Below are 11,222 nucleotides of genomic sequence, written 5' to 3'. Positions count from 1 at the left end.
TTCCACAAATTAACTTTTAACAAGGCACACCTGTTAATTGAAATGCATTCCAGGTGACTACCTCATGAAACTGGTTGAGAGAATGCCAAGAGAGGTGCAAAGCTGTCATCAAGGCAAAGGGTGGCTATTTGAAGAATCTCAAATATAAAATATATTTTGATTTGTTTAACACTTGTTTGGTTACTACATGATTCCATATGTGTTATTTCATAGTTTTGATGTCTTCACTATTATTCTACAATGTAGAAAATAGTAAAAATAAAGAAAAACCCTTGAATGAGTAGGTGTTCTAAAACTTTTGACCAGTGGTGTATATAAAAACCATAATTCCACTTTGACATTATGGGATGTTGTCTGTAGGGCAGTGACAAAAAAAAATCTCTATGGAAAAAGTAAATGGGGTGTGAATCCTTTCTGAATGCAGTAATGTGATTGTATCTCTTACAGAACAGGTACGGGTCAGGAGTGGAACCCTCTAGATATGCAGTCTAGTTGTGTGTGCGAGCAAGGCAGAGAGAGAGAGAGAGAGAGACACAGACAGAGAGACACACAGAGAGAGAGAGAGACACACAGAGAGAGAGAGACACAGAGAGAGAGAGACACAGAGAGAGAGAGAGAGATTTTATTTATTTATATTATATTATATTATATTATTATTTATTATTTTATTTCACTTTTGTTTACTATCTACTTCACTTGCTTTGGCAATGTTAACACACGTTTCCCATGCCAATAAAGCCCTTAAATTGAAATTGAAATTAAATTGAAATTGAATTGAATTGAGAGAGAGAGACAGAGAGAGAGAGAGAGAGAGAGAGAGAGAGAGAGAGAGAGAGAGAGAGAGAGAGAGAGAGAGAGAGAGAGACAGAGAGAGAGAGAGAGACAGAGAGAGAGAGAGAGAGAGAGAGAGAGAGAGAGAGAGAGAGAGAGAGAGAGAGAGAGAGAGAGAGAGAGAGAGAGAGAGAGAGAGAGAGAGAGAGAGAGAGAGAGACAGAGAGTGAAAGCGAGGGGAAGAGAGAGAGAGTTTGTGTCCATGTCTTGTAGTGTATCCCTGACTGTCCTTTAGGGGTCGTAGTAATATCAACTATAAATAACTAAATATCTACATGTACAGTAGGCCTCACAGTAAGCTGCTAAAATGCTGACTAGTTTTCCTTAGAAAAAAAGTGATATGAAACATCTATGTAGTCCGTCAGCCAGGCCATTTTCTTTGCCTAAATGACTGAATGGCAGAATGAATACAAATAATACAAGAGGAAGATTAATGATCCAATCTCTCCGCCTGATTAAAAAAATAAATCCTGATAAGGTTAGGTAAATTGAAAAAATTATATATTCATTTATTCCACAATCAATCATTTAAAAAGACATTCCATTCACAGATACAAAATTATTTCTTGGTAGTCAAGTTTAAAAAGGTGCCATTGGTGGTTGGTTCCTCTGTTGACCCCATCGCAGCCAGGAGGGTCAAGGTCACGGTTTTTGGTGCTCTCGAACGCGCCCACTTTTGCCGTGTTCGCATGCTAGTCGGAACTGGGGATCTCCGAGTTAAAATGAATGCAAGTTATTTGCGTAGAGCTTCCTATTGGTTGATTCTGATACTTCCCCAAGTGGGAAACTCTGGAACATATTTTTATAACGAGTTAGCAAGTCAGAAATTTCGGAGTTTCCTAGGTCCGACTAGCACGTGACTGTGGCATTACACAGTAAGCACAGAGACAGGAAGTAGGTCGAGGTCAGATTAAGGAAAGAGAGATAGAGAATGAGGGAGAGAGAGGGACAATGAGAAAGTTCTGTACATTGTATTGCTATACCTGAGAAGGCACTCTCCATGAGAAGTGTTGTATGTTTTGGTGCGTACCAGAATGTTCCAGAATTTAAAAATAGAATTGTCCCCCAACCCTGGTCATAGGCTCTGACAGTTAATCGGGAGGTTGACCGGAGGTTACATCGAAGGTTGGAGAGAAAGTGCAACGGAAGTCGGGAATCCTTCAGAGTTCTAGAACACAGCGGTCTCCTGAGATAGATATTGCTAGTCTTCTGAACGGTCATACGCTCTGATCAATGACCACAGCTGACCTTAAGTTGACCAAAAAAAAGTTACCTGAAGTTGACCAAAGGTTACCTGAAGTTGACCAAAGGTTACCTTGGCTTAGTGTGCTATTGAACATGTCCAGAGGAAAGTCCTGTGAAATGTGAAAGAAAGTCCAGCGGGATTCCTTTCAGAGTTCTTGGGAAAAGCATGGCATACAATTCTGATTAACTTCTTACAAAGGAATGCTCATCATAACAAAATAACGCACGATTACTAAACGCTAAATTAGTGGGTGGAGGTGTGAAGCAGGTATAGAGAAATAGAGTAGCAGTAATTACATTACTCATGTTCAACAAATAATCATATGAATTAAGTTGCACAGGTTGTGTGGTTGGCATTGTCATACTGTCATGTGGTCTTCTTTCACACATAAGTGTGCACTTGTTCACTCCCTCTTCATGGATTTGAAAGGAAAGGACTGGTATATTGAAACTCCCTCTTCATGGGTTTGAAAGGAAAGGACTGGTATATTGGAAGCCCTGCCACAAAAGGACAAGCTGACATCATGTCAGTGATTCTCTCGTTAACACAGGTGAGAGTGTTTTGACGAGGACAAGGCTGGAGATCACTCTGTCATGCTGATTGTGTTAGAATAACAGACTGGAAGCTTTAAAAGGAGGGTGGTGCTTGAAATCATTGTTATTCGTCTGTTAACCATGGTTACCTGCAAGGAAACATGTGCCGTCATCATTACTTTGCACAAAAACGGCTTCACAGGCAAGGATATTGCTGCTAGTAAGATTACACCTAAATCAACCATTTATCAGATCATCAAGAACTTCAAGGAGAGAGGTTCAATTGTTGTGAAGAAGGCTTCAGGGCGCCCAAGAAAGTCCAGCAAGCGCCAGGACCGTCTCCTAAAGTTGATTCAGCTGTGAGATCGGGGCACCACCAGTGCAGAGCTTGCTCAGGAATGGCAGCAGGCAGGTGTGAGTGTATCTGCACGCACAGTGAGGCGAAGACTTTTGGAGGATGGCCTGGTGTCAAGAAGGGCAGCGAGGAAGCCACTTCTCTTCAGGAAAAACATCAGGGACAGACTGATATTCTGCAAAAGGTACTGGGATTGGACTGCTGAGGACTGGGGTAAAGTCATTTTCTCTGATGAATCCCCTTTCCGATTGTTTGGGGCATCCAGAAAAAGCTTGTCCGGAGATGACAAAGTGAGCGCTACCATCAGTCCTGTGTCTTGCCAACATTAAAGTATCCTGAGACCATTCATGTGTGGGGTTGCTTCTCAGCCAAGGGAGTGGGCTCACTCACAATTTTGCCTAAGAACACAGCCATGAATAAAGAATGGTACCAACACATCCTCCGAGAACAACTTCTCCCAACCATCCAGGAACAGTTTGGTGACGAACAATGCCTTTTCAAGCATGATGGAGCACCTTGCCATAAGGCAAAAGTGATAACTAAGTGGCTCGGGGAACAAAACATCGACATTTTGGGTCCATGGCCAGGAAACTCCCCACACCTTAATCCCATTGAGAACTTGTGGTCAATCCTCAAGAGGAAGGTGGACAATCAAAAACCCACAAATTCTAACAAACTCAAAGCATTGATTATGCAAGAATGGGCTGCCATCAGTCAGGATGTGGCCCAGAAGTTAATTGACAGCATGCCAGGGCGGATTGCAGAGGTCTTGAAAAAGAAGGGTCAACACTGCAAATATTGACTCTTTGCATAAACTTAATGTAATTGTCAATAAAGGCCTTTGACACTTATGGAATGCTTGTAATTATACTTCAGTATACCATAGTAACATCTGACAAAAATATCTACAAACACTGAAGCAGCAAGCTTTGTGAAGACCAATACTTGTGTCATTCTCAAAACTTTTGACCACAACTTTACATGCAGCTTCTCTTCTGTCATAACCTGTAGCACTAAATAAAGTGCTTCTCATATATATATATATATATATATATACACACAGTACCAGTCAAATGTTTGGACATACCTATTTTATATTTGAGATTCTTCAAATAGCCACCCTTTGCCTTGATGACAGCTTTGCACACTCTTGGCATTCTCTCAACCAGCGTCATGAGGTAATCACCTGGAATGCATTTCAATTAACAGGTGTGCCTTGTTAAAAGTTAATTTGTGGAATTTCTTTCCTTCTTAATGCGTTTGAGTCAATCAGTTGTGTTGTGACAAGGTAGGGGGGGTATACAGAAGATAGCCCTATTTGGTAAAAGACCAAGTCCATATTATGGCAAGGACAGCTCAAATAAGCAAAGAGAAACGACAGTCCATCATTACTTTAAGACATGAAGGTCAGTCAATACGGAACATTTCAAGAACTTTTAATGTTTCTTCAAGTGCATTCGCAAAAACCACCAAGCGCTATGACGAAACTGGCTCTCATGAGGACCACCACAGGAATGGAAGACCCAGAGTTACCTCTGCTGCAGAGGATAAGTTCATTAGAGTTAACTGCACCTCAGATTGGAGCCCAAAATAAATGCTTCACAGAGTTCAAGTAACAGACACATCTCAACATCAACTGTTCAGAGGGGACTGTGTGAATCAGGCCTTCATGGTCGAATTGCTGCAAAGAAACCACTACTAAAGGACACCAATAAGAAGAAGAGACCTGCTTGGACCAAGAAACACGAGCAATGGACATTTGACCGGTGGAAATGTGTCCTTTGGTCTGGAGTCCAAATTGGAGATTTTTGGTTCTAACCGCCGTGTCTTTGTGAGACGTGGTGTGAGTGAACGGATGCTCTCCGCATGTGTAGTTCCCACCGTAAAGCATGGAGGAGGTGGTGTTATGGTGTGGGGGTGCTTTGCTGGTGACACTGTCTGTGATTTATTTAGAATTCAAGGCACACTTAACCAGCATGGCTACCACAGCATTCTTCACCGATACGCCATCCCCTCTGGTTTGAGCTTAGTGGGACTATCATTTGTTTTTCAACAGGACAATGACCCAACACACCTCCAGGCTGTGTAAGGGCTATTTGACCAAGAAGGAGCGTGATGGAGTGCTGCATCAGATGACCTGGCCTCCACAATCACCCGACCTCAACCCAATTGAGATGGTTTGGGATGAGTCGGACGGCAAAGTGAAGGAAAAGCAGCCAACAAGTGCTCAGCATATGTGGGAACTTCTTCAAGACTGTTGGAAAAGCATTCCAGGTGAAGTTGGTTGAGAGAACGCCAAGAGTGTGCAAAGCTGTCATCAAGGCAAAAGGGTGGCTATTTGAAGAATCTAAAATATAAAATATATTTTGATTTGTTTAAGACTTTTTTGTTTACTACATGATTCCATATGTTTTATTTCATAGTTTTGATGTCTTCACTATTATTCTACAATGTAGAAAATAGTAAAAATAAAGAAAAACCCTTGAATGAGTAGGTGTGTCCAAACGAGATATTTTCTGTGGTTGAAATACTGGTCAGCTTTTATGTAACCGTGTCAATCGCGGGAAAAGATTGCACTTTCCCGAACCCCCGCTTCCATCGTCCTTGCTCAATGCTTTTACATTTGTGGGGAGTAGTAACAGAGTGCACACCTGAGGAAGGTCTTTGCCTGTAGAAGAAAGTCCATAAAGTGATGATGATGATGATGATGATGATGATGATGATGATGATAGTGGTGATGAAGGTGTCCAGACTAACACCTGTGTTGGTCACACTGTTCCATGGGCGGGGCATCAGTCACCTGATCACAGCTATATATACCTGGAGGGCTTGACCAATCACCTGAGAGCTCCTCCCCTGTGGGTGTGTCCCTGGAGCAGCTGGCTGAGGGTTCCAAAGGGTTCTGACAGGTATCCGAGGCTAGGCCTTGAGGAGGAGCAGGCCTAGGGAGAGTCCTGGGGTTGTAGTAGTCCTCCTAGCCCAGGGGAGGGAGGGTCTGTGGGGGATATGAGAGCAGACAGAGGGCAGTCTGGAGAGGTGTACTTGGCTAGGACCTGGAGTTGTTCTGGTCTCAGGGCGGCCTCGCTGCAGACCCTCTGACACAGAGCAGACACACTGTGCCAAGTATTCAGCTTCATCTGGTTCAGATGGGTCCTCTCTGATATCAGCTGGTCCTTCTCTGTCCTCTGGGAGACACACACACACAGAGACACCAAGCAGACACATGGAGACACAGAGACACACATGGAGACACAGAGACACACATGGAGACACAGAGACACACATGTAGACACAGAGACACCAAGCAGACACATGGAGACACAGAGACACACAGACACCAAGCAGACACATGGAGACACAGAGACACACATGGAGACACAGAGACACACATGTAGACACAGAGACACCAAGCAGACACATGGAGACACAGAGACACACAGACACCAAGCAGACACATGGAGACACAGAGACACACATGGAGACACAGAGACACCAAGCAGACACATGGAGACACAGAGACACAGAGACACCATGTAGACACAGAGACACCATGTAGACACATGGAGACACAGAGACACCAAGCAGAAATCACAAACACATGAAGACATTACACAAACACATGCACAGACAGACAGAGACACACAGACAGAGAGACAGACAGACAGAGAGAGACAGTGAGACAGACAGACAGACAGACAGAGAGAGAGACATACAGAGAGACAGACAGACAGAGACAGACATAGAGAGAGACAGACAGAGAGAGAGAGACAGACAGAGAGAGACAGTGAGACAGACATAGAGAGAGAGACAGACATAGAGAGACAGACAGACACAGACAGAGAGACAGACCGAGAGAGACAGACAGAGAGACAGACAGATAGAGACACAGACAGAGAGAGAGACAGACAGACAGACAGAGAGACAGACAGACAGAGAGAGAGAGAGACAGACAGAGAGACAGACAGACAGAGAGAGAGACAGACAGACAGAGAGACAGACAGAGAGACAGACAGACAGACAGAGAGACAGACAGAGAGACAGACAGTGTAATGAGTCTCATCCTATTCATAACAATGTTCCAAATCAATAAAAGTACTGTAGATGTTTTCAGAGGGTTTCAGCACCACACACCTGATTCCACTAATCAATAGTTTGATGATGCGTTGATTATTGGAGGCAGCTGTGTAGTGCTAGAGCAAAAACAAATAATGTGCACCCCTTTGGGTCCCCAGGACCAGGATAAAGAAACACCGTCTTAGGAAGTCATTTTAGGAAGTCATTTCCCCCCCTCACCAGTTTGTCTATCTCACACTCCAGGTTGTGTATGCAGTCCAGCTTCCTCTTGCGACAGCGCTGCGCTGCGCTGCGGTTCTTACTCCTGCGTCGGACGTCGTGGACAAAGTCCAGCTGCTCTCTGGTCAGAACCTGGTGCCTCAACATCAGCTGGAAGTCATTCCTGCTCAACCCCACGATACGACCCACAGAGAACGGGAGCTGCACCTTGAAAACATGGGGACAGGATCAGACATTTTACTTTTTAGTAATTTAGCAGACGCTCTTATCCAGAGCAAATTACAGTTAGTGAATTCATGACAACCACAAATCACATACTCCATAAAAAAGTTAAAATCAGCAAAGTCAGTGCTAGTAGGAAAGATAACAGAAATACCGTGCTCTAACAATATGTATATATAGATAGATTTGGCTTTTGTTTTATAAGACAATCCCGAATATACGCATACCTCTCATTCAGCAGCTCTCGTCCCATTCAGTCCTAACCTCTCTGGCTGTAGGGGTACACTCATTGTCCCCCTCACTCTCTGCCCCTCCCTCTGTCCCCACAGAATTCACCCCCAGTCCTCTCCCTCAGCCCAGCCCTGTCCCCAACCCAGCCCAGCTCTCTCTCTCCTTAACCCAGCCCAGCTCTCTCCTTAACCCAGCCCAGCTCTCTCTCTCCTTAACCCAGCCCAGCTCTCTCTCTCCTTAACCCAGCCCAGCTCTCTCCTTAACCCAGCCCAGCTCTCTCCTTAACCCAGCCCAGCTCTCTCCTTAACCCAGCCCAGCTCTCTCCTTAACCCAGCCCAGCTCTCTCTCCAACCCAACCCAGCTCTCTCTCCAACCCAACCCAGCTCTCTCTCCAACCCAGCCCAGCTCTCTCTCCAACCCAGCCCAGCTCTCTCTCCAACCCAGCCCAGCTCTCTCTCCCACCCAACCCAGCTCTCTCTCCAACCCAGCCCAGCTCTCTCTCTCCAACCCAGCCCAGCTCTCTCCTTAACCCAGCCCAGCTCTCTCTCTCCTTAACCCAGCCCAGCTCTCTCCTTAACCCAGCCCAGCTCTCTCCTTAACCCAGCCCAGCTCTCTCCTTAACCCAGCCCAGCTCTCTCTCCAACCCAACCCAGCTCTCTCTCCAACCCAACCCAGCTCTCTTCAACCCAACCCAGCTCTCTCTCCAACCCAACCCAGCTCTCTCTCCAACCCAGCCCAGCTCTCTCTCCAACCCAGCTCTCTCTCCAACCCAGCCCAGCTCTCTCCAACCCAGCCCAGCTCTCTCCTTAACCCAGCACAGCTCTCTCTCTCCTTAACCCAGCCCAGCTCTCTCCTTAACCCAGCCCAGCTCTCTCTCCAACCCAACCCAGCTCTCTCTCCAACCCAACCCAGCTCTCTCTCCAACCCAACCCAGCTCTCTCTCCAACCCAACCCAGCTCTCTCTCCAACCCAACCCAGCTCTCTCTCCAACCCAGCCCAGCTCTCTCTCCAACCCAACCCAGCTATCTCTCCAACACAGCCCAGCTCTCTCTCCAACCCAACCCAGCTCTCTCTCCAACCCAACCCAGCTCTCTCTCCAACCCAGCTCTCTCTCCAACCCAGCCCAGCTCTCTCTCCAACCCAACCCAGCTCTCTCTCCAACCCAACCCTGCTCTCTCTCCAACCCAACCCAGCTCTCTCTCCAACCCAGCCCAGCTCGCTCCAACCCAACCCAGCCTTCTCTCCAACCCAACCCAGCCTTCTCTCCAACCCAACCCTCCAACCCAGCCCAGCCCTTTCTCCAACCCAGCCCAGCTCTCTCTCCAACCCAGCCCTTTCTCCAACCCAGCCCAGCCCTCTCTCCAACCCAGCCCAGCCCTGTCCCCAAACCAGCTCTCTCTCCAACCCAGCCCAGCTCTCTCTCCAACCCAACCCAGCCCTCTCTCCAACCCAACCCAGCCCACTCTCCAACCCAGCCCAGCCCTCTCTCCAACCAAACCCAGCCCCCTCTCCAACCCAGCCCAGCCCAGCCCTCTCTCCAACCCAGCCCCCTCTCCAACCCAGCCCAGCTCTCTCTCCAACCCAGCCCAGCTCTCTCTCCAACCCAACCCAGCTCTCTCTCCAACCCAACCCAGCTCTCTCTCCAACCCAGCTCTCTCTCCAACCCAGCCCAGCTCTCTCTCCAACCCAGCCCAGCTCTCTCTCCAACCCAACCCAGCTCTCTCTCCAACCCAGCCCAGCTCTCTCCAACCCAACCCAGCCTTCTCTCCAACCCAACCCAGCCTTCTCTCCAACCCAACCCAGCCCTCTCTCCAACCCAGCCCAGCTCTCTCTCCAACCAAGCCCTCTCTCCAACCCAGCCCAGCCCTTTCTCCAACCCAGCCCAGCTCTCTCTCCAACCCAGCCCCCTCTCCAACCCAGCCCAGCTCTCTCTCTCCAACCCAGCCCTCTCTCTCCAACCCAGCCCAGCCCTCTCTCCAACCCAACCCAGCCCTCTCTCCAACCCAACCCAGCCCTCTCTCCAACCCAGCCCAGCTCTCTCTCTCCAACCCAGCCCAGCCCTCTCTCCAACCCAACCCAGCCCTCTCTCCAACCCAGCCCAGCCCTCTCTCCGACCCGACCCACTCTCCAACCCAGCCCAGTTCTCTCTCCAACCCAGCCCAGCTCTCTCTCTCCAACCCAGCCCCCTCTCCAACCCAGCCCAGCCCCCTCTCCAACCCAGCCCAGCCCTCTCTCCAACCCAGCCCAGTTCTCTCTCCAACCCAGCCCAGCCCTCTCTCCAACCCAGCCCAGCCCTCTCTCCAACCCAACCCAGCTCTCTCTCCAACCCAACCCAGCTCTCTCTCCAACCCAGCTCTCTCTCCAACCCAGCCCAGCTCTCTCTCCAACCCAGCCCAGCTCTCTCTCCAACCCAACCCTGCTCTCTCTCCAACCCAACCCAGCTCTCTCTCCAACCCAGCCCAGCTCTCTCCAACCCAACCCAGCCTTCTCTCCAACCCAACCCAGCCTTCTCTCCAACCCAACCCAGCCCTCTCTCCAACCCAGCCCAGCTCTCTCTCCAACCAAGCCCTCTCTCCAACCCAGCCCAGCCCTTTCTCCAACCCAGCCCAGCTCTCTCTCCAACCCAGCCCCCTCTCCCCAACCCAGCCCAGCTCTCTCTCCAACCCAGCCCAGCCCTCTCTCCAACCCAACCCAGCCCTCTCTCCAACCCAGCCCAGCTCTCTCTCTCCAACCCAGCCCAGCCCTCTCTCCAACCCAACCCAGCTCTCTCTCCAACCCAACCCAGCTCTCTCTCCAACCCAACCCAGCTCTCTCTCCAACCCAGCTCTCTCTCCAACCCAGCCCAGCTCTCTCTCCAACCCAGCCCAGCTCTCTCTCCAACCCAACCCAGCTCTCTCTCCAACCCAGCCCAGCTCTCTCCAACCCAACCCAGCCTTCTCTCCAACCCAACCCAGCCATCTCTCCAACCCAACCCAGCCCTCTCTCCAACCCAGCCCAGCTCTCTCTCCAACCAAGCCCTCTCTCCAACCCAGCCTAGCCCTTTCTCCAACCCAGCCCAGCTCTCTCTCCAACCCAGCCCCCTCTCCAACCCAGCCCAGCTCTCTCTCTCCAACCCAGCCCTCTCTCTCCAACCCAGCCCAGCCCTCTCTCCAACCCAACCCAGCCCTCTCTCCAACCCAACCCAGCCCTCTCTCCAACCCAGCCCAGCTCTCTCTCTCCAACCCAGCCCAGCCCTCTCTCCAACCCAACCCAGCCCTCTCTCCAACCCAGCCCAGCCCTCTCTCCAACCCAACCCACTCTCCAACCCAGCCCAGTTCTCTCTCCAACCCAGCCCAGCTCTCTCTCTCCAACCCAGCCCCCTCTCCAACCCAGCCCAGCCCCCTCTCCAACCCAGCCCAGCCCTCTCTCCAACCCAGCCCAGTTCTCTCTCCAACCCAGCCCAGCCCTCTCTCCAACCCAGCCCAGCCCTCTCTCCAACCCAGCCCAGCCCTCTCTCCAACCCAACCCAGCT

At 49.4% G+C, this 11,222-nt stretch overlaps 1 protein-coding gene across 1 annotated transcript in view; it reads right to left on the bottom strand.

Annotated features, from left to right (window-relative positions):
* Positions 1-749: 749 nt before the first annotated feature.
* The window catches only part of LOC311114586 (transcription regulator protein BACH1-like), a 34,809-nt gene continuing 24,336 nt past the window's right edge, over positions 750-11,222 (bottom strand). Inside the window, exons 4-5 of the mRNA XM_084189826.1 lie at positions 7,259-7,465; positions 750-6,150 (exon numbers count right to left, since the gene is read on the bottom strand). Coding sequence (XP_084045952.1) covers positions 5,908-6,150; positions 7,259-7,465 — 450 coding nt within the window. The 3' untranslated portion in view covers positions 750-5,907. The remainder of the gene's footprint in view (positions 6,151-7,258; positions 7,466-11,222) is intronic.

This window comes from Coregonus lavaretus (genome assembly GCF_964263955.1).
Source record: "Coregonus lavaretus genome assembly, contig: HAP1_SCAFFOLD_251, whole genome shotgun sequence".
NCBI lineage: Eukaryota > Metazoa > Chordata > Actinopteri > Salmoniformes > Salmonidae > Coregonus > Coregonus lavaretus.
This window is presented reverse-complemented; position numbering and strand designations above follow the sequence as displayed.